General features: G+C 38.0%; 1 protein-coding gene across 2 annotated transcripts in view; it reads right to left on the bottom strand.

Moving 5' to 3' along the window:
- FOCAD (focadhesin) overlaps positions 1 to 22,832 on the bottom strand; it is a 313,675-nt gene that overhangs the window by 33,692 nt on the left and 257,151 nt on the right. For both annotated transcript variants that reach the window (XM_038552511.1, XM_038552512.1), the window contains exons 31-35: positions 21,840 to 21,962; positions 21,270 to 21,347; positions 20,548 to 20,619; positions 18,930 to 19,032; positions 16,965 to 17,045 (exon numbers count right to left, since the gene is read on the bottom strand). In XM_038552511.1, the coding sequence (XP_038408439.1) occupies positions 16,965 to 17,045; positions 18,930 to 19,032; positions 20,548 to 20,619; positions 21,270 to 21,347; positions 21,840 to 21,962 (457 nt within the window). The remainder of the gene's footprint in view (positions 1 to 16,964; positions 17,046 to 18,929; positions 19,033 to 20,547; positions 20,620 to 21,269; positions 21,348 to 21,839; positions 21,963 to 22,832) is intronic.

Here is a 22,832-nt window from a genome sequence, read left to right as displayed (position 1 = left end):
CTCCATTTTAAAATTGCTAGAACTCATGGAGGAATTAGCAAAGTGATAGGATATAAAACCAATGCACAGAATATCAATTGCATTTCTGTACACTACCAATGAGACAGAAGAAAGAGAAATTAAGGAGTCAATCCCATAAGATACCTAGGAATAAACCTAACCAAAGAGGCAAAAGATCTGTGCTCAGAAAACTACAGAACCCTCATGAAAGAAATTGAGGAATACACAAAGAAATGGAAATACATTCCTTGCTCATGGACTGGAAGAACAAATATTGTTAAAATGTCTCTGCTATCTAGAGCAATCTATACATTCAATCCAATCCCTATCAAAATGCCACCAACTTATTCCACAGAGCTGGAACAAACAATCCTAAAATTTGTTTGGAACCAGAAAAGACCCAGAATACCCAAAGGAATGTTTAAAAAGAAAACCAAAGCTGGGGACATCACAATTCCAGGTTTTAAGCTCTATTTATATTTTTAATCATCAAGACAGTATGGTACTGGCCCAAAAACAGATACATAGATCAGTGGAACAGAAACAAGAACCCAGAAATGGACCCTCAACTCTATGGTCAACTCATCTTCAACAAAGCAGGAAAGCATATCCAATGGAAAAAAAAACAAACTTTTCAAAAACCGGTGCTGGGAAAAATGGACCGCCACATGAAGAATGAAACGGGGCCATTTTCTTACACCATACACAAAAATAGACTCAAAATGGATGGAAGACCTAAATGTGAGCCAGGAATCCACCAAAATCACAGAGGAGAACACAGCCAGTAACTTTTGTGACCTTGGCCACATGAATGTCTTGGTAGACATGTTTTCAAAGGCAAGGGAATCTAATGCAAAAATGAACTATTAGAACTTCATTAAGATAAAAAGCTTCTGCACAGCAAAGGAAACAGTCAATGAAACTAAAAGGCAACCTACAGAATGGCAGGAGATATTATCAAATCACATATCAGATAATGGGCTAGTATCCAAAATCTATAAAGAACTTCTCAAACTCAACACCCAAAGAACAAATAATCCAATCAAGAAAAGGTCAGAAGACATGAATAGACATTTCTCCAAAAAAGACATACAAATGGCCAACAAACACACAAAAAAAATGATCCACCTCACTTGCCATCGGGGAAGTGCAAATCTAAACCACAATGAGATACCAACTTACACTAGTCAGAATGGCTAGAATTAACAAGCCAGGAGAAGACTGATGTTGATGAGGATGTGGAGAAAGGGGAACCCTCTTACACTATTGATGGGAATGCAAGCTGGTACAGCCACTCTGGAAAATAGTGTGGAGGTTCCTCAAAAATAAAGCTACCCTATGGCCCAGAAATTGCATTACTGGGTATTTACTCCAAAGATACAAATGTAGTTACCTGAAGGGCACCTGCACCCCAATGTTTATAGCAGCAATGTCCATTATAGCCAAACTAAAAAAAGCCCAGATGTCCATCAACAGAGGAGTGGATAAAGATGATATTCACTCACACACACACACACACACACACACACACACACACACACACTGGAATACTACTCAGCCATCATAAGAAAATAAAATCTGATTATTTGCAATGATGTGGATGGAACTAGAGGATATTATGCTAAGTGAAATAAGTCAATCAGAGAAAACAATTATCATGATCTCACTCATATGTGGAATTTAGGTAACAAAACAGAGGATCAGAGGGGAAGAGAGGAAAAATAAAACAAGGAGAAATTAGAGAAGGAGACATCCATAAGAGACTCTTAATCACAGGAAAAAAACAGGGTTGCTGGAGGGAAGGGGGTGGGGGATGGGACAACTGGGTAACGAACATTAAGGAGGGCACATGATGTAATGAGTATTGGGTGTTATATAAGACTGATGAATCACTGACCTCTACCTCTGAAACCAATAATATATTATATGTTAATTGATTGAATTTAAATAAAAGTTTTAGAAAAGAAGTAAAAGTGAAGACATTTCTACCAACCTTACCAAAAGAATATATTATATGTTAATTAATTGAATTTAAATAAAATTTTTAGAAAAGTAAAAGTGAAGATATTTCTACCAACTTTACCAAAAGAAAAGAGTATAACAAAAAACTATGAGAAACTGTGTGCCAACAAGTTGATTAATCTAGATGAAATGAACAAAATCCTAGAAACATACAAGTTAGTGTGACAAGGAAAGAGATTGAACCAAAAACCTCCCAATAAAGAAGAGTCCAGGCCCAGATGATTTCATCAGTAAATTGTATCAAACACTTAAAGAGGAATTAACATCAATCCCCAATTTCTTCCTAAAAAAACAGAAGTAGAGGGAATATAGTTAATATAGTTAATTCTTGGACAACATAGGAGTTAGAAACGCTGACTCCCATCCCCTAAAAAATCTGCATATAACTTTTGACCCCCACCACCAAAACTTAACTACTAAGTTAAGTAGTCCTGTGGACTGAAAGCATTACCAATAATATAAACAGTTTATTAATACATATTTTGTGAGTCAAGATAGAAAAAAGAAGGGGATCCCTGGGTGGCGCAGCGGTTTGGCGCCTGCCTTTGGCCCAGGGCGCGATCCTGGAGACCCAGGATCGAATCCCACGTCGGGCTTCTGGTGCATGGAGCCTGCTTCTCCCTCTGCCTGTGTCTCTGCCTCTCTCTCTCTCTCTCTCTCTCTGTGACTATCATAAATAAATAAAAATTAAAAAAAAAAGATAGAAAAAAGAAAATAATGACAAAAGAGAAAATACACTTACCGATTTTATGTACTTACAATATTTATACACTTTATACACTTACAGTATTTTACCAAAAAAATTCTGCATGTAAGTGGACATGTGCAGTTCAAACCCATATTGTTCAAAGCCCAAATGTACAACTTATCTCATTCTGTGAGATAGGCATTAACCCGATGCCAAAAGCAAAGACACCATAATTAAAAACAAAACAAAACAAAGTTATAGACCAATATTTGTTATGAATATAGAGTGGAAACTCCCAACAAAACACCAGTAAACCAAATCCAACAGCATATTACAAGGATTATTCATGATGACCACACAAGATTTATTCTAGGAATGCAAGTGTCATTCAACATAAGAAAGATTTGGATATCTCCAAAGATATGCTCCAACAAAAATAATGTAATTGACTACATTAATAGAATGAAGGGGAGAAAACACATGATCATTTCAATTGATATATAAAACTTTTAATAAGATCCAACACCCTTTCATGATAAAAATACCCAGAAAATTAGGAATAGAATAGAATTATCTTAACATGATAAATGACGTTTGAAAAAAATCACAGTGAATACTATATTCAAAAGTAGAGGACTAAAAGCCTTTTCCCTTATAATAAAGAACAAGACAAGAATGCCCATTTTCACCATTTTGTATTGTCTGTTCTAGCTAGAGCCATTAGGCAAGAAAAATAAATAAAAGGGATCCATATTGGAAAGAAGTAAAACTAACTCAATTTGCAGATGACATGATTCTAGATATAGAAAAACAGTTCAGTAAAGTTGTAGAGTGTAAGATAAACACACAAAATTTAATTGTATTTCTATATCCCAGCAATAAATAATCTGAAAAGGAAATTAAGAAACAATTCTACCTGCAATAGTGTCCAAAAGAATTAAATACCTGGGAGTAAATTTAATTGTGGTGAAAGACACATACACTGAAAAGTACCACCATTGCAGAAAGAAATTAGAAATCTAAATAAATGGAAAGACATCTTATGTTCATGGATTGGAATACTTAATACTATAAAAATGACAATACTATCCAAAGCTATCTATAGATTCAGCATAATCCCTATCAAAATCTCAATGCCTTCCCACCCCCCAGCTCCAGAAATGGAAAAGTTGGTTCTCAAATTCATATGGAATTGTAAGGAGTTCCAAGGAGCTAAAACAATTTTTTCTTTCCTTGGAAAGAAAAATTTGAAGAACTCATACACACTAATTTCAAAATTTACTACAGAACTACAGTAATCAAAACAATGTGGTATTGGCAAATACCACACTAAGGATAGACATATAAACAAATGAAATAAAACTGAGAGGCCAAAAATAAACCCATATATTTAGAGTCAACATATTTTGTTCTTTTAATAGAAAGTTTGGGGAGAGGGGGAGAAGGAGAAAGAGCATATCAAGTAGACCTGGTGCTGAGCATACCCGATGCAGGGCTCAATCTTACAACTCCAAATCAAGAGTTGAGCCCAAATCAAGAGTTGGACATTCAACCAACTGAGCCACCCAGGTGCCCCTGGCCAAATAATTTTTGATAGGAGTGTTAAGACCATTCAATGGGAAAAGAATATTCTTTTCAGCAAATGGTTCCAAGACAGCTGGATATCCACATATAAATAAGGAAGTAGGACCCTGACCAAATACCATATACAAAAATTGACTCAAAACAGACCAAGGACCTGGACGCCTGAATGGCTCAGCGGTTGAGCATCTGCCTTCGGCTCAAGGCGTGATCCTGGAGTCCCGGGATGGAGTCCCACACTGGGCTCCCTGCATGGGGCTTGCTTCTCCCTCTGCCTATGTCTCTGCCTCTCTCTCTCTCTCCTCTCTCTGTGTCTCTCATGAATAAATAAATAAAATCTTAAAAAAAAAAAAAAACAGACCAAGAACCTAACCATAAGAATTAAATCATAAAAGTCTTAGAAGAAAACAGAGGTTAATCTTCATGACCTTTGATTTGGCAATGAATTCTTATATATGACACCAAAAACAGCAACAAAAGAAAAAAATAGATATATTGGAGTCATCAAAGTTAAAAACTTCTCTGTGTCAAAGAATATTGACAAAGTGAAAAGACAACCTAAGAATACAAGAAAATACTTCCAAATTGTGTATCTGATAAGGGTCTACTACCCAGAATATACAAAGAACTCTTACAACTCAACAACAATCCATTTTTTAAAATGGTCCAAGGACTCTGAAGAGATAATTCTCCAAAGAAGAGCTACTACAAATAGCCAACAAGTACTTGAAAAGATGCTCAACAGCATTAGTTATTAGAGAAATTCAAATCAAAACCAAATGATAGCACTTCACACTCAATAGGATTACAGAATAATAATAAATTAATAATAATAAATTATGGAAAAGAACAAGTGTTGGCAAAGGGTGCAGAGAAACTGGAACCTTCAAACATTGCTGGTAGGAATATAAAAAGGTACCGCCACTGTGGAAAAGCAGTTTGGTTTAAAAAAATACACAGAATTACTCTATGACCCAGCAATTCCACTCATAGATATATATACCCAAAAGAATTGAAAACAGGTGTTCAAACAAAGACACAGATCTTCATAGCAGCACCACTCATAATAGCCAAAAGGCAAAAACGACCCAAATGTCCATCAACTAATGAATGAATAAAGTGTGTATCCATTCAATGAAATATTACTTGGTCTTAAAGAGGAATGAAATATTGATGCCTACTGGAACATGGATGAACCTTGAAAACATTATGCAAAAAGTGAAAGAAGCCAGTCACAAAATGCCATACACTATATGACTTCATTTAAATAAAACATACAGAACAGGCACACCACAGAAATAGAAGGCATATTAGCAGTTGCTAGGGGCTGGGGGAAATGGGGAACCAGCTGGTCAATGGGTACAAGGTTTCCTTTTGGGGTGCTGAAAATGTTCTGGAACTAGATAGTGGTGATGCTTGCACAGCACTGTGAATGTACTAAATGCCACTGAATCGAATACTTTAAAATGGTTAAAACTTGGGCGCCTGGGTGGCCCAGCCAGTTAAGCATCTGCCTTTGGAACAGTTCACGATTTCGGGGTCTTTGGGATCGAGCTCCGTATCAGGCTCCGTGCTCAGCGGGGAATCTGTTTCTCCCTCTCCCTCTGCCTCTGCTCCCTGGAGCAGGGACCCTGATGTGGGGCTTGATCCCAGGACCCCGAGATCATGAACTGAGCCAAAGGCAGATGCTTAATTGACGGAGCCAGCCAGGGGCCCCTCAAATAAAGTCTTTTAAAAATAAATAAATAAAATGGTTAAAACCATAAATTTTGTTACATGTATTTTTACTAAAAAAGGAAAAGAAAAAAACTCAAGAAACATTGAAAGACATGAAGCAGTCTGCAGAGAAAAGCAGAATCCATGAGACTGATACCATGCAGCCCCTGAAAGAAAGAGTAACACAGAGTTTCAATGCCTACTATCCTTCTGCTCCTGGTACTCCTGGGGGCTGGGAGGAGAGTTTCTGCCCTTAGATTTCTGAGAAACCTATGAAGCCCTGCGATCGATATTTTTACTTCTGAATCAGTTGAAGTTAGTCATTGCTTTCTGTAATAGAAAGTGCCCTGACATAACTGCTACCCAGCTATGCCCCCATCGTACCACTTATATTTCCCTTGCTAAGATTTCAAGTGCCATCCAAATGCCAAATGCAAGGCCGTTTTTTTCCAGTCTTTCTTTCCATACTTTTCCATGTAAAACTGTATCGTGCCCTCATTCTCGAAATAAATGTTTCCCTAACCTTTTGTGTTTCCCTTTGCTGAGTCTCACTGCCTGCCTCCACTTACTCTCACAGCTTCACATACCATTCATATATTGACGACGAGTAAATTCACACTTCTCATCCAGGCCTTTCCTGATGTTTTACATTCTTATTTCCAACTAGAGCCATCACAAAAATCAGCACATTGTCTTTTTTTTTTTTTTTTAAAGATTTTATTTATTTATTTGATAGAGAGCACGTGTACATGACCGGGGATGATGGGGGAAGGGCAGAGAGAGAGAGAGAAGCAGACCGCCTCTCCACGCTCAATGGGGAGCCCAACTCGGAGCTCAATCCCAGGACCTTCAAAAATCAGAAGGTTTTCTTAGGCTAGTCACCAACTAATCTGCCTCCTTACCTTTGCCTCTGCCAACTTGGAAAGATAAAACTAGTAGTTGACCTTCCAGTGATGTTTCTCTCCCATCCAACAAATACTTTTTTGCTTTTTGAAAATGTTAAAAGCTTAACACACCTGCCACTCTTCTAGGCTAGGTTATCAGTAACTGAAGCTTTCTTTCTATCCCATCTTAAGATGGAATACTAGCAGTGCAGGAAGTATTAGCAGGGGATTTACCATTGCTACTACAAAGAAAGGAATTTCCGACCCAAAAAAGTAAGCATATTCATAAAAAAATTTATTCTTTCAATCACTGAGTATCTAGTAGGCACCAGGCACTGTTCCAGACAGTGGGTAGAGTGTTCAACAAGACAAAACAAGTTCCTTTGCTAATGGAGCTTATATTCTAGAGAGAAGACACACACAGACAAGGAAAAATCAAGTGCAAAAATAATAAAAATGCCATGATACGAATGAACTAGTTGTCTACTCACATGATCCCATCCTGACTACACACATGGCACAACTGTTCCTACACAATGTGAGCAGCAAATTAGAGTCTTCGATTAGACACACACACACACACACACACACACACACACACACACACACACACAGAGTAAAGCTAAGCTGTGTTTTCAGGGGTCATTTTGGCATGCGATTCTCAGAAATGACCTAGCAGACAGTCTACTAAATATCTGTGCATAGAACTTCTTTTCTCTCCTATTAAGGACGTGAATCCAATTGTATATTGGAAATCTTCAATTCATAAGCAGACTGCTTTAAATTATTTTTCTCAGATCAAGTTCTCAAAATTACAGAAAATTTTATTCCAGATCCTTCTGTAGAATTCACTACAGAAATTTTGCAGTTTCCAGAGGACCTAGGGACTCAGGAAAGACACTCTGTCCTCTAATACTAGAACCCAGTGCAAAATATGGACATTTCACACATACACACACACACCATCATATTTTATTGTTTAGACAACAAGCTCTCCCTTGACAGGACAATAGAACTTGCACCAATAACTGCACTTTGCATGTTGCTTCTATACTCTTTAGAATTGACCTGATATTACAAGCAAGTGAGCAAGTGTGAGAAACAAGGAGAACTTGTTGGGCAGCCCAGGTGGCTCAGTTGTTTAGCGCTGCCTTCAGCCCGGGGCCTGATCCTGGAGATCTGTGATCGAGTTCTGCGTCAGACTCCCTACATGCTCCCTGCATGGAGCCTGCTTCTCCCTCTGCCTGTGTCCCTGCCTCTCTCTCTCTCTCTCTCTCTGTCTCTCATGAATAATGAATAAAATCTTAAAAAAAAAAAAAACACGCTCTCTGTGTCTCATGAATAAATAAATAAAATCTTAAAAAAAAAGAGAAAGAAACAAGGAGAACTTGTAACAAGGAACATAGGGTTGAAAATCAAGTAAGTGCTATCAACACAATAAATCTCCCACTTTTAAGAAAGGGCACAGCGTCAGTACTGAGTAGCATAACTAGAATCACACAGAATTTTCCGCTGTATTTGCAGGGAACTAATTCTGACATTAACTGGAATGAAAGGAATTATAGTAACTGTTAGGAATGGAGAAAATATTTGGCAGTTCCACACGGGGGTGGGGTGGGGATGATGGAAAGAGAGGGAGTCCCAAAACAGGAGAAGAGAGTCACGCGGGTCCTTCCCCCAGAGATCTTTCAGCAGTGGACATAGGAATCCAGATCTAAGCAATGGGAATGATTACGTCCCCTCTTGCAGTGCTTTGTTTTTCAAGCAAGTGCCTTAGAGAAAAAGAAATACTGGAATGCTTTATAGACAATGGCTTTGGAACTGAGAAGGCCTAACAGTGCTTGTTAACAGGATCCAGATGTTTTAAAATCCAGATACAAAGTTGTTTTAAATCTCTCATCCAGTTGACAGCCTCAAAGAACCTTGATATAAATGGCATATCCGAACATAATGCATTACAACAGGGCTAATTATCACACATGCTTTAGCTACACAGAGGATCACATCTCAATGCCACAACGCACATGTGTAACCCCTATGGTAAAAATCTGGTAACAACTAATAGGCTGACAGTGGGTGGTGTGTCTCTCCCCCATCACAGCATGCTGCTTGCGTAGCGTGGACATATCTTCACATTCTCCATCTTCAGTATTGTTTAGAAGTAACTAAGCTTAGAGTTATCTAAATACACACACACACACACACACACACACAGAGCTACAAATCAACAAGTATTTGAAAACTATTAAATGCCAAGTACTCTGTTCTACGCACTTAGGATAAAACATAGGTTCTTCCTGCCCTGGAGGAAATTACAGTCCAATGGGAAAGAAAGACTTTCAACAAAGAGCCATAAATAATTAAAATAACTACTCCCATGTAAAGTACTATGAAAAACATAGCAGAAAATACAACATAAGAAATCTGAACGGGTCTGGAAACATTGGAGAATCATCCTTCTTCCCCCACTGATGTTTCCCCTAAGATGTTTAAACCAAGATAGAGGGGATCCCTGGGTGCGGTGGCTCAGCAGTTTGGCGCCCACCTTTGGCCCAGGGCGTGATCCTGGAGTCCCAGGATCCAGTCCCACATTAGGCTTTTTGCATGGAGCCTGCTTCTCCCTCTGCCTGTGTCTCTGCCTCTCTCTCTCTCTCTCTCATGAATAAATAAATAAAATCTTTAAAAATAAATAAATAAAACAAGATGGAAAGGATCACTAGGATTTTTCTAGAATGTCTTTAGGAAACACAGGTAATTACAGCATGGCTTATTTGTGGAGACTAGGAGATGCTTAGCCCCCTGCCAGAAACTACTCTAAAATCAAGACAGTAGTTGGAAATAGTTGATAATTCTGATAAGTCAGTCAGATACTAAGACTTGGTCGGATGTGCTGTAGAAGTACTTCAATAACATTCAGAGTTATCAGGAACAAAAAAAACATCTCTAGGCCCCTTAGCACCAGGAAGGCTGCCAGGCAGGGTGGCTGCCCATTGGAGATCGGGACCTAGAGGACAGTGGCTTCTGCAGGGCCATGGCCTAGTGGGGACAGCAGACTGTTTTCATCCTGGGGTACTCTGCAAATGAGCAGACAAAGGAAGAAAAACAGAGCCAGGTTTCTATCTACCGTCAGAGAAGAAAGTTACAAATATGAAAACGGGGAAAAGTAGAATGAACCCCATGTTGTTGAACTGGAATGGCTTTCAATACTGGAGATACTGGTATGAACTTATGGCTTTCAATATATACAGCTAGATATAGAAATAATAGACACAAGAGAGAGGGTGTGTCTATTTCCTAACAACTGTTCACTAAAAAAGCCTGGGAGCAGTGATCACCTGAGGAGCAAGGAGAATTTGTACCCAGATCTTTCCTTCTAAATATAATTCCCCACTAAAAGGAACCTGAGCTACCTGGCTGTTACAGAACTGAGGATAATACGAGATGAGTCTAGAACGTCTTCTTGAGCCACAACGAAATGAAGTACTCACAGAATGATGGGGTCATGTCAAAAGGACACAGAGCCAATTTAAAGAAGTTCTCACTGATCAAACATGGAACAATTTGAAGGCTAAAATAATGAATAATTGAATAACAAATAATTAAATGAAATAAAATGTTCATACTCCATACTACTAGAGAGTGAGAGGGAAGGAAAAGGCAGCTCTTCCTTACAGTAGAATGCCTACTGAGAAATCTAAGTGGAATAATGGAGGAATCACCATTTGAATCATCATCTTTAAGAACTGTCATACTAATTTAGGCAAGAAAACATTAATGGATACTTAAACTAATTGGGGAAACTAGGATGCAAAACTGGCTAATCATAAAGTCTCAAACTACCTCCACCCAGAACATCTACGGGATGATAAATGGAAAAGAGAACTTTATAGTGGAGAGGCCTGGAAGATAACACTTTAGCCAAGAGATCAAAATTAACATCACTGGTGGAGGGAGGGAGACACCACATGCCTGATGGATGCCATGAGACGAGTCTGTGTTATTCCTGCCGAAGATGACTGACTTGCCTCCGACATAAGCAACAGCAGGCAAACTGGCAAGTCCAAATAGAAAACTGTTCTATAAAATAACTGGCTCCTAATTTTCAAACATGTTCACATCTTGGGGTGCCTGATTGGCTCACTTGGTTAACCATCCAACTCTTGATTTTAGCTCAGGCCATGATCTTGGGGTCGTGAAAGTGAGCCCTGCATCAGGCTCTGTGCTGAGCACAAAGTCTGCAAGTCTGCTTAAGATTATCTCTCTTCTTCTCCCTCTGCCCTTCCCCTACTCACACTCTCTAAAAAAAAAAAAAAAAAAAAAAAAAAAAACAACCAAACCTAACAACAACAAAGCAACAAAAACAAAGAAACATGTTCAAGTCTTGAAAGGCCAAGAATGACTATGGAACTGTTTCAGATTGAAGGAAGCAGATTAAAAGGTATGACAGGTAAGTGCAGTGTGACAGTCTGGATTAAAGTCTTTCTCTGGTAAAGACATTATTCAGACAGGGAAACTTGAATAGGATTCTCTGGCTGTTTTCACTGTTTTATAAGTTTGGAATTATTTTTAAAAAAAAGTAAGGGAAAAAAGGTACAAATTTTGGGGGCACCTGGCTGCTCAGTTGGTAGAGCATGCGACTCTTGATCGCAGGGTTGTGAGTTCAAGCCCCACAGCCCCACTTTGGGTGTAGAGCTTACTTCAAAACAAAAGTAGGGGGAGGATTCAAATTTTTAAAAATAAGTGGTCTAAAATTTAATTTAAAATAAACTTCTCCAGTAGTAAATACATGCAAAAATGTTCATTCCTCTTGGCAATGAAATGAAAATTAAAGTAGTGTTAAGGTATCATTTTATAGTTGACAGATTTTTATTATACTTATCTGTTTATCTATATGTTGGTTTGCTTTGTAACATAATAGCTAGAATGGGTTTCTTCTTTGTTTTCGAAGCACTGTTACATAAAGTGACTCATAAACTCATAATCTTTATAAAAACTCTATAAAGAAGATTCTATTTAAAAAAAAGAGAAGATTCTATTATTTTCTCCACTTTACAGAATCAATTGGGGCTCTGGGACTTAAGCAGCTTGTCTGAAATTACATAGTCTGCCTGTGGTGGGAGTGGGTGTGAACCTTTGCAGCCTGACTCCCAAGCCTTTAACCTCCTTGAGATACCGCTTTGCATCTGCATCCAGGGCTGAGGTACCCAAACCTGGTACAATCTTTTTGAAGAACAATGAGGCCAAGCTATCCTTAGAGTCACTAAATCGTCTTGCTCACTAATAAATTGCTGAGAATGTATCCTAAAGAAACATATATGCAGAAAAGCGAAAGCTACATGCATAAAGATGTTCTCTATAATGGAAATTATTTAAATGACCGAAAGAAAAATGGCTAAATAAATTATGATCCATCAACTTGATGGAATATTCTACAGTCATTTAAAAATGATAACTATGGAAATATATGAAAGATAAGGAAATGTTAATAAAAGACTCAAAGTGTATGTGTACTTGGAAATACATAAAAACTACATGTACATAAAAGCAACAAATGAAAAAGAAAAATTCAAAAATGATGATAGCAGTTAGAAAGTCATGGCATAATTGGGGCTCTTTTTTCCTTTCAAATATTTTTCATGGTGCTTACAACCAAAAACAACAATCAAATATTCCCAAAACATATCCCATTAACATATCTAGAAACTGACACAAGGATTCTTTTTAAAAATTTATTTATTTATTTTTAAAGATTTTATTTATGTATTTGACAGAGAGAAAGAAAGTGAACACAAGCAGGGGGAGGGGCAGGCAGAGGGAGAGGGAGAAGCAGGCTCCCCACTGAGCAGAGAGCCCACTGCCCACAGGGAGCAGAGAGCTTGATCCCAGGACCCTGAAATCATGATCTGAACCAGAGGCAGACACTTAATCAGCCTCCCAGGAGCCTCTATTATTTATTTTTAGAGAGAGAGTTAGCAGGATGGGGATACGGCAGAGAAGAAGCAGATACTCCCGTGAGCACAGAGCCTGACATTGGCTCGATCCCAGAATACCAAGATCATGACTTGAGCCCATGACTTGAGCCAAAACCAAGAGTCCACGCTTAATTGACTGAGCCACCCAGGTACCCCAGTGACATAAGAATTCTTTTCGTACTTTTCCTCCAAGCCTCCTTTTGGAAGGACTGGTGGTGATTATGTCCACTTACATGAAAGTTAAATTTTTAAAAATCAGGCAATAAAATAAATTTTATAATTCAATATCATATAACACACACATTTAGAAGGACCGATGCTGGAATATCTATTGTGGCTATCTCTAGGTGGTGAAATTATAGGATAGATTCTTTTCTTCTTCTTTATTCCATTTCTGAACTTCATGTTATATACAAGTATTCATTTCTAATAATAACTGTTAAAAGCTTTGTACGGGTAAACTATTACTAAATTAAAATACTTTAACACAGTCTTGGCAACTGATTCCATAATTTCATCAGAAAAATAGGATAGCTTTCTCATATCATTTATTCTACACTCAGAGTTCACTTATTCTGCTCCTTTGACTAGACTCATCAATAATTATATCATATCCTAACAGTCCAAAATGACCAACTGAGAATATACCTATCTACAGTTTATGCACAAATCCAGCACTTGTGCAGATAGATCACTCACCAATGAATTCTTATCAAGAAGGAAATGCTATTCATAAAGATTTTATTAGAAGGATTTAAATATATTTTCCTCAAATAATACTTCTTACTGAACTTTAAAGCTTAATAGAAAACACAAGCTTAGAAAGCTACTTACATCCCCCAGCAACAAAACGATAAGAAAAATAATCCTAAATTATTAAGTAGAAATACCTGATGCTAGCACCAAAAATGAACCATTATTTTTCTGAAGTACTTTTAATATACTTTAAATGTTTTATAAAAGAAATAGATATGATCTTGATGATATTTAAATATGGCTATGAGGCTGAGAAAAAACAAAGATCAGAAATCAGAAAAAAGAATAAATGAATAGAAAAGAAGCAAAAATAAGAGTAAAAATTGAGAGTCCCAGGCAGCCCCAGTGGCCCAGTGGTTTGTGCTTCCTTTGGCCCAAGGCATGGTCTTGGAGACCTGAGATTGAGTCCCACGTCAGGCTCCCTGCATGGAGCCTGCTTCTCCCTCTGCCTGTGTCCCTGCCTCTCTCTCTCTGTGTCTCTCATGAATAAATAAACAAAATCTTAAAAAAAAAATTGAGAGTCCCTTAAGGGGAAAAAAAAATCCATGATAGGAGGAAATAGAATATGAGCACATTTTAAACCTAGGATTGTGAAGAAATGTTCATAGGAATAAATAATGATGATGATGATCATTTGCCAGAAGAGGCCAAAGTTACCAGGGAAGAAAGGAGAATGTTACAGGGCAGAGCAAAAGAACCCAGTTCTACTGAAAACTATGAACAGAAGTCTTTAAAAACTAGAAGTAATTTCATCCGTTTGGTTTCCAAATGGAAGCCTGTGTGCAGGAATGGATGTTATGAACATCTTGTATGTTCTATCATTAGAATATTAAAATGAGGATTCAAGGGGAGAAAAGCCCTAAACATTAGAAACTAGATGCATATATTTGCTATCTCAAATCTGATTGGCTAAAATTGATGATGCCCAATCTCGTCCTGGCATAAGTGTGGATCTGGGATAACTCATCACAGTTTTCTTCCTCTCATGAGTTATGAAATAACACACAGGGGCAATGAAGCCACGCCATCCCTAAAAGTCTCCTCTCTCCTGCCTATGCCATGGATGATTTTTATTCTCTAAAGCCATTTCTTCCTCAAAAGAGCTCACTAAAGTCGTCATCCTTCGTATCAGCAGCCCCACTGGGCTCTCATGAGTGACATCCAGACATTTAAACTCAAAAGCTGCTTCAGAAGGGAGTTATTAAAATTCAAATGAGCTGGGCATATTGAAGAAGAAAACACTCGTTTGCATGCACACCTCCGCATTTGGCCATCCCATTTAGACCCATAGAGCAGGGTCTGGTTTTGTTTTTGTAAATGGGCTTGGGAGGCGGAGGTCAGCCTCCCACGGCCCCCACTCCTCTGGGGTCATCATTAGTAATGTGTAAGGCTGAATAGATTTTACTCTGAATCTAGTCAGCAAACCTGACAAGAAGGAAGCCCTCTCCCACAACCTGAAAATGCCAAAAATCTGATTGGTAATATGGCATTTTTAATACTTCATTTATCTGTCTTAAAACAGCTTTCAGTAAGACTGCAAATAACGTCACTGATGCCAGTTCCACCTGATTTTTCAATTTTAGAGCAGAACATTTCCTGTTGTGCCATGACTGTGTAATCATAAAAATGTTATGTCTAACCAGGAATTTCCCACAGGATTCAGAGAAAATTCATGCCTGCCAAGAAATATGGATCTGGGGAGTCAACATTACATTTTATTCACTAGAAGAGAAAAAGAATATCTTTCATTTGATCTGAAGAATTTTTATTTTATTTCTCATAGAAATAGCTCACATTATCATCATTTTAAACTTTTGTAAGATATCAGTGAACAAACTAAAAGCAAAAAAAATGAGCAACAAAATCCTACATTTTTCCTGGCTATGGAAATTTTAGTTGCTCCTTTAGTAAGAATTCCATTTCTTACTAATGAAGCCATCTCTATAATGATACTATTATAAATGGACTTAATTTATGACAATATAAGCAACTCTATGTTACATATCTTATGCGTATATATAAATATATTATGTACAACAGTGATATAACTATATATCAAATTTTACTGAGAGTATATAAAAACAGTCACACTAGCTCATGACCCTAAAATAATAACTATGATTTCCAGAATTCTAGAAACTAAAAAGAATTCATCTCCAAACTCTGAAACTAGTTTATAATCTAGAAGCTGCAGGGATTACTGTATCCAGTGGGAAATCAGAGGACATGACCTTTAGCATCCCTTCCAAGAGTAAGATTTTACTCTTCTATGACCTTCATTAATCAAACATGCTTCCTCCAGATTTCTTCACTTTATTTAAAAACTTTCCCCCATCCCTACAATTGGGATGATCTTATCATAATACAGGCATTGGCTTTGCCCAGATTGACCTAACCAGCCCAGGCAAGAGAGAAACTAGCAAATGTCAATGAAAGAATATTATATGAATGAAACTATTTCCTGAGCTACAAAATTCTCATGTAGGATACATTTTTCCCTCACAGTGCTGAAAAGTAGATGTGTACCAGTACAGAGCATTTATTTAAAGACTTATATGACATTATTCTGACCCCAGTCAAAAATAAAAGGCATTCAATCTCGGTCTTCAGGTTGCTTGTGCTCTACTGTGGGTGGCAGCAACAAAGAATCCCAAAGGGACACACACTTGTGTTCTTTTTGCGGAGGAAAAGAACACAAGCTAAAATTAAGAACTAGAGCCAGTGATTTCAACAACACAGACAGATCATTCAAGGTTCAGGGAGAAGTCCTACTTCCAAGTCAGGTCCCAGCTGCATTTTCTCTTTTACGATGACACTCGTTCAAAATTGACAAGAAATGTGCACTCATGCTTTTTGAAAAAGCCAATAAAAGATTAAGGTCTTCACAGATCTCCTGCAAGCCCCCCAACCCCCTCCAGACCCACCCCCACCCCTGCAACCCCCAAGGTCAGTTACAATGATTCAAAAGACTACACAGTGTGTATGTTTATGTACCACTCATGGTATTTGGCCTTCTCATCATTCTTATTGCAAAGATGGTCTAGCAGACAGGGCACCTGGGAAGCTCAGTCGGTAAAGCATCTGCCTTTGGTTCAGGTCATGATCTCCAGGTCCTGGGATCGAGCCCCACGTAGAGCTCCCTGCTCAGCCTGCTTCTCTCTCTGTTTCCCTCTCCCCTTCCCACTGCTCATTCTCTCTCTCTTTGTCAAATAAATAAATAAAAGCTATATTAAAAAAAAAAAAAGATGGGGTAGCAGAAGAAAATATTCACTCCTTCAAACATAGGGCACAGAAACTTAATGCATAGGAAGTGAATAATACAATTCAAGAAATGTGCTCACTTGCCTTTTTTTCCTCCTGTAACGAAGAAGCCAATGGCCGCTCTAATAAAACTGCTCTCAGGCAAATAGCTATAGTCAGTAGGAACTGTGGAGACAGAAAATGATCAAATTAACCAGTGAACTTGGCGGGACTAATGAAGGAAAGATAATGATCTCATGCTGCCGTATCAACCTAGAGACAAAGCGGAGATGTTTACACCATTAATCTCAGCACAATACTGTGGTTGCAACTAATTCTATTAGATTAAGTGACTGCCCTTGAAGTAATCACTTAGGCTATGCAAGCAAAGCTAAAATGGTGGTAAACCTAGCAGAGACTGAAAAATCACAGGGGATGGAAATGCTACTGAAGTGGCTAAAAAAAGTCCTTTCCATGCTATCACATCAATGAGCCCCAGTCTAGTGACTCTCGGTGTCTGCAAGGAGATCACCATTCTAGGGGCTACTTCAGGACATCCTGAGTCAGATAGATGAACCATGGAAATGCATCAATCAATAATAAGAGCAGCCAGTCTGTTGCTTCATAAGGCAGGGACCTCTAAGTGACCAGCACGTACACATAACCAGATGTGGCTGCTGACCTGGAACACTGAGGCAGTGACATTTAGGAGAGTTGAGTCTGGGGAGTTTCCTACATTCTTTTCCTCCCAGTCCCCCAGAACTGCTTCATGAGATGGTTTTTACTGCAACAAAATGCCTCAACTGGAAAATTTCAACAGAAACAAGTAGCTGTACTTTTCCAGACACACTATCATTTTGTTCCAACAAATCTGGGTGTGAGATGGTTAGCTACCACCTGACTTGAGTGTATGTGGGCCAGACCACGTAACCCATAACATAACAGTTAAAAGTCTATGTGAAAAAGGAAAAGCCTGACATCCGCTTGCTATTTTACCAGGACATTATGAGTATAATGCCCTTCAAAACTAGTATTACTTAAGGTTTCCACTATGACTAAGTTTGGTTTGGGTTTTTCCCCCCTTTCTCCCATTTTAATATGACAGCTTCCAGCTGTCTCAAGTTCATTATGTTGGGAATGCTGTAGAACAATGTCCTATTTCTATAGCTGGGGAGTGATTGAAAGTGAGGGGAACAGTAATTACAGAGCTACATGTTCATGGTGATGCTGTCCGTAGACTACCTGTCAGGGGATATGTGAAACTAGGTTTTAATGAGAAGTCTTTGGTACCTAAACTCTCTGGCCCAGGTCCAAGGGAGCCAGTGGGTCAAAATTCTATAAAGAGCAAGGAACAGATTCAGGTCCCCAGTGTATGACAGTGATGCCTTTTACAGAAAATCTCTAGGTATGAACTTAAATTAAGCATGTGGGAATTGCAAATATTTTTTATTGCCTTTATCAAAAATAAGGAAATAGAAAAGGCCTTGTTATGTCAAGACCTAGGATTTTAATTTCAATGCCAAGTATATGCATATCTTTAAATGTACTTACCCCATTATTTTCTTAAAAGCAGGGGCCAGAAGAAATCCAGTTATGTATGAAGAGACTTTCAATGAAATATGAGTATTCTACAAACTATAATTACATCTAAGAAGATAAAAAGAACTCTCTTCTGGGCTTCAAGGATCTGTTCTTACTTTCTGGATTTGTCACTAAACAAACTCCACATGTAAGCCATGTAATCTCTCTAAGCCTCAATTTCTTCATTTATGAAATATGGGGTTAGGTTGTCTAATCTGTTCTTGAAGGGAGGCAGGGAGGAAGAATGAAAAGAGCATGGGCTTTGGAGGCTGACAGAGGTGAGTTCAACTTCATGCCCACCAACTGCTGCCACATGACCCTGGGCAAATCCAGGCGGCTCTCCACAGCCCCTTTTCTTCTGACATGAAAGAGGGATGATGATACCCACCACTTAAGGTGGTGGCAAAGATTAATGCTTTCACCAAAGTACATGGCCCCCTGTCAGCAATCCCTCCTTCTAATTCCAGTACTCTAAGACTCTAATCTTACCAGAGGTTCTACTCTGACTTGAGGACAGAGTGGATAGATGAAGATGTCCTAGAAGCCAGATAGCGTTTGATTGGAGACCAATCACTCCAGACACACTGATGACCTGTAGATGAAAACATAACAGTTCAATGATCGAGTAAGATCCAAACTCCATTGAATAAAAGGTCACTCATAGAAAGTAATTTATCTTTTATGAGGTGGTGGCTTGTCTGGTAATGACGTTCTAGGACAAGACGTGATACCACGTGTCTGGTGTACCGAGACGCACAGGTGATCAACAACTGTTGCGGAATAAATGAATCAATCAATCAATCATGACAGAAGGTAGTACTGGTTGTCTCAGGTTGCACGGAGTCTGACTGATCTCAAAGGAATTGTTTTTAAAAAGGGGGGAAAATCCAAAAAGCAAAAAAAGTATTAGTTATTTAAGAATAAAATATCTCTAAAAATGGAAGGAGGTATTATTTTGTTCTCTTCTGTAAGTAATGTTCTATTACTGCTTTATCACTTATAACAAGGATTTTCTTAAATGAGTTTTCCTTTATAGATTTTTCTCCCAAGTTATAGCAACTTAAGTTTTGGTAGAATTCTTTTTTTGAGAATCATATTCATATATGCAAAAGAGAGTTTCTTCTGTTCAGGATTTATGTTTGCCTTTAAGAGCGTGAATTACTAAAACTTGTTTATGGGGTAGGTGTAATAATAAGCTGTATTTTACAGGAAAAAAGTATGCTAAATGAAAAGACTATTGACAAAATTCTATATATAGTAAGAACAGCAATTATACAAGGAAAATAAGAATGCTTGAAAAGAGTGACCAATTATTACTAACACTTGCTTCAAGTTGTGATGACCATCAGTGACATTTTTGAAACTCTTTCATTCTGTACTTTCACATCTGATGCAATGAAACTAATAAATTTTTAAAAATAAAAACCTTAAAATACAAAATCATTTCTCAGCACATGAACATACTCACTCTTTAGCTAAGAATGCTAACAATGATTTGCCCAAATACTTTTATCAGTGACATCTGAACTAGCACCTCTCAACTGATCTGTCCTGCCCTTTGATGACCTTCCATTTTACTTTTTCCTGAGAGTCTAACATTCCTTGAAGGGTCAGATTTTCATTTTTAAAGGAAATCAATGCCAACTTAAGTTAGCTCAAAAATGTCAACTGTTTTATCCAGGGGCAGTGCATGTTTGTTAGCAAATGCTGGGGAATAGGCCACTAAGTGCTGCTTGGATCCAATATAAATAACCAGAGATCCCCATTTTTCAAGTACAGCAATTTGTATTATGAAAGAGAAAGTCAATAAAAGGAAGTATCTAAGGTGCACCTGCGTGGCTCAGACAGTTGAGTGTCCAACTCTTTATTTCGGCTCAGGTCATGATCCCAGGATCACAAGATCGAGCCCTGCATCAGGCTCCACACTGGGCATAGAGCCTGCTTGAGATTCTCTCCCTCTATCCCTCTTTCTACTTGCACACACAAGTGTTCTCTCTCTCTCTCTCAAAGAAAGAAAGAAAGAAAGAAAGAAAGAAAGAAAGAAAGAAAGAAAGAAAGAAAAATAAATCTGTTTTCCCATCCAAAGATTTTAAATTCCTCTTCTTACCTGAGTTACAGTTTTAATGACTTCATTAAGTCTGGCTTGAAACTGAGAGGATTGGATGGCTTCTGACTTCAGCTGAAAGAAAAAGAAGAAATATCCACCCCAACATCCCCCAGAAAGTAAAAAATGATATTCCCACTGTATGAACTATCATCTTCTACACTACAGTATAATTTACCATTACGTCCTTACATTTCAGAAACAAAAGCTGTGGGCTCCTTGAGGGCAGGGCCCATGCCCTATTTATCACTGATTTCCTAGGGCGTTCAGTGGAGCAAATAGCACTCATTTAATAGACCTATGATCCAGGCACTCCTTAGAATTACTTGTAAAATGAAACACACATATGACTTTTAAAAGTGAAAGAATATTTAGATAGAGATGTAAATGTGACAGATACAAAACAGAGTTTCTTAAGGAGAACTTTTGAAATTTCTTATGATTCAGCACCTTTCCTTAGGCAGGGAACATTGTGGAAAGTACATAAGCTGACTAAGTTTAATTCTTCCAAACCAAATAAAAGAAGGAACAAATCTCTAAAAATGAATTCTGTACCAAAAGCAACTTTCTATATACTGAGGCATGGAAAAGCCCAGTGTAACCATTACTATGAGCATGTGTTCTATCCTTAGGGTACTGAGATACTAGGTATTCTCTTGCTGTGGCTATGTACACATTTAGATTTCTTCCCTTCATCTTCTGTCTGTTTTTGTTTTATTTTTTACCTGGATTACATCCCCTTCAGAGCCTACCAAGGCCACCATGCCATGAAGCGCTGCCAAACAAAGCATTGTAGGAGTGCCCTGAAAACAAAGCATCAGATATGTCAAGAGGCAGACAATCCTTGGGTTTGAATTCTATAAAACTTTTCATATCATAGAGAAACACTGGTCAAAATGGTACTAAATTTGTAGGGCCAACATAACCTGCATCACTGAGCCACAAATGGCAGCAGGCTCGAATACAGTAATGGGTTCAAATTATTAGATAATAGGTAGTTTCTTGTTGTTTCTCATTTTTCAAAACCACAATGCTGTTCTAAAATGAAAACACTGAAGAAGTAGCCTGTTTTGTTTTTCTTGTTTTTTTGTTTTTTTGTTTTTTAAGAGGTATAATGGTTGACAGGATGTATCATTTATAAGGGATTAAAAGTTCCTGGGTCTCTTTCGCTTGAAATTGCCTATTCTTTTATTGTTAGGCTGTATGTTTTAGCAGCATCTATAAATGGTCCGATAAAGTAGCTCTTTTTTCCTTTATAAAAATATAAAATAACAAGCTAGAATGTGACCTCCTACCTGTGCTAGAACAATTCTTATCCAGGAGGGGAGCAGTCTGTGGCCCAAGTCCTCAGCTTTCCCATGTCCACACACAGACAAGCCATGAACTAGGTTTCCCAACGCCAGGGCAAAACCAGAAGTCTGTTATAAACAAATAAAAACAAAGGGTAAGGAAAAAGAAGAAGAATAGCATAGATGGCACAGAATTTTATACACAGCATCCAACCACTTCTAGGGGCTTGCTGTCCTACTGACAGATTCTTTTGCCATCTGAAAATTGGAGATGTGATTTTTTTAAATCAAGACTTTGGTTTGCAACAGAAACTGGAGTCTAATTATAAGGAATTTAGCTGCAGTGAATGAATTTATTTTAGGAAAATAATACTGGACTGTTATGAGACTTGATTCAAATGACCTACATTTTCAGAAGGAATTAGGGTGAAAATGCCAAGGCAGATTACACAAGCCCAGTCAACTCTGAAACAAGAGGTGAAAAAGTCCCATGATGAGCAGAACATATGCAAACTTCCACATTTTGGGGTTGTAAAACCTATTTCAAATTTAAGTGAGTAACAATACAATATTAGCTAATAACCAATGAATCCTGCAATAATCCACGATGGCCAATATTGAGACATTGGATAAATCTAAAAAAATCCAAACAGGGCAATTTTATAACATGTGTAATCTGAAGGAACAGATTTTTCAGTTTACTCTTTCCTCTTGCAAACTCAAACCTTCTACTCCTTAAACAATAATTCCCTATTCCCATTCCCCAAGTCCCTGGTGACAGCCTTTCTACTTTCTGTCTATGCTTTTGATTTCTGTCTCAAAGCTCTGGACTACTCTGTATCTCATCTAAGTAGAATCATACAGTATTTGTCTTTCTGTGATTGGTCTGTGTCATAGTGTCCTCAAGATTCATCCATGTTGTCCCATGAGTCCCAATTTCCTTCCTCTTTAAGGCTGAATAATATGTCAGAGGGGACATTTTACGGGCACTTAATTTAT

Source organism: Canis lupus, chromosome 11 (assembly GCF_011100685.1).
Source record: "Canis lupus familiaris isolate Mischka breed German Shepherd chromosome 11, alternate assembly UU_Cfam_GSD_1.0, whole genome shotgun sequence".
NCBI lineage: Eukaryota > Metazoa > Chordata > Mammalia > Carnivora > Canidae > Canis > Canis lupus.
Note: the sequence above shows the minus strand (reverse complement) of the source record. Positions and strands in the feature narration are given on the sequence as shown.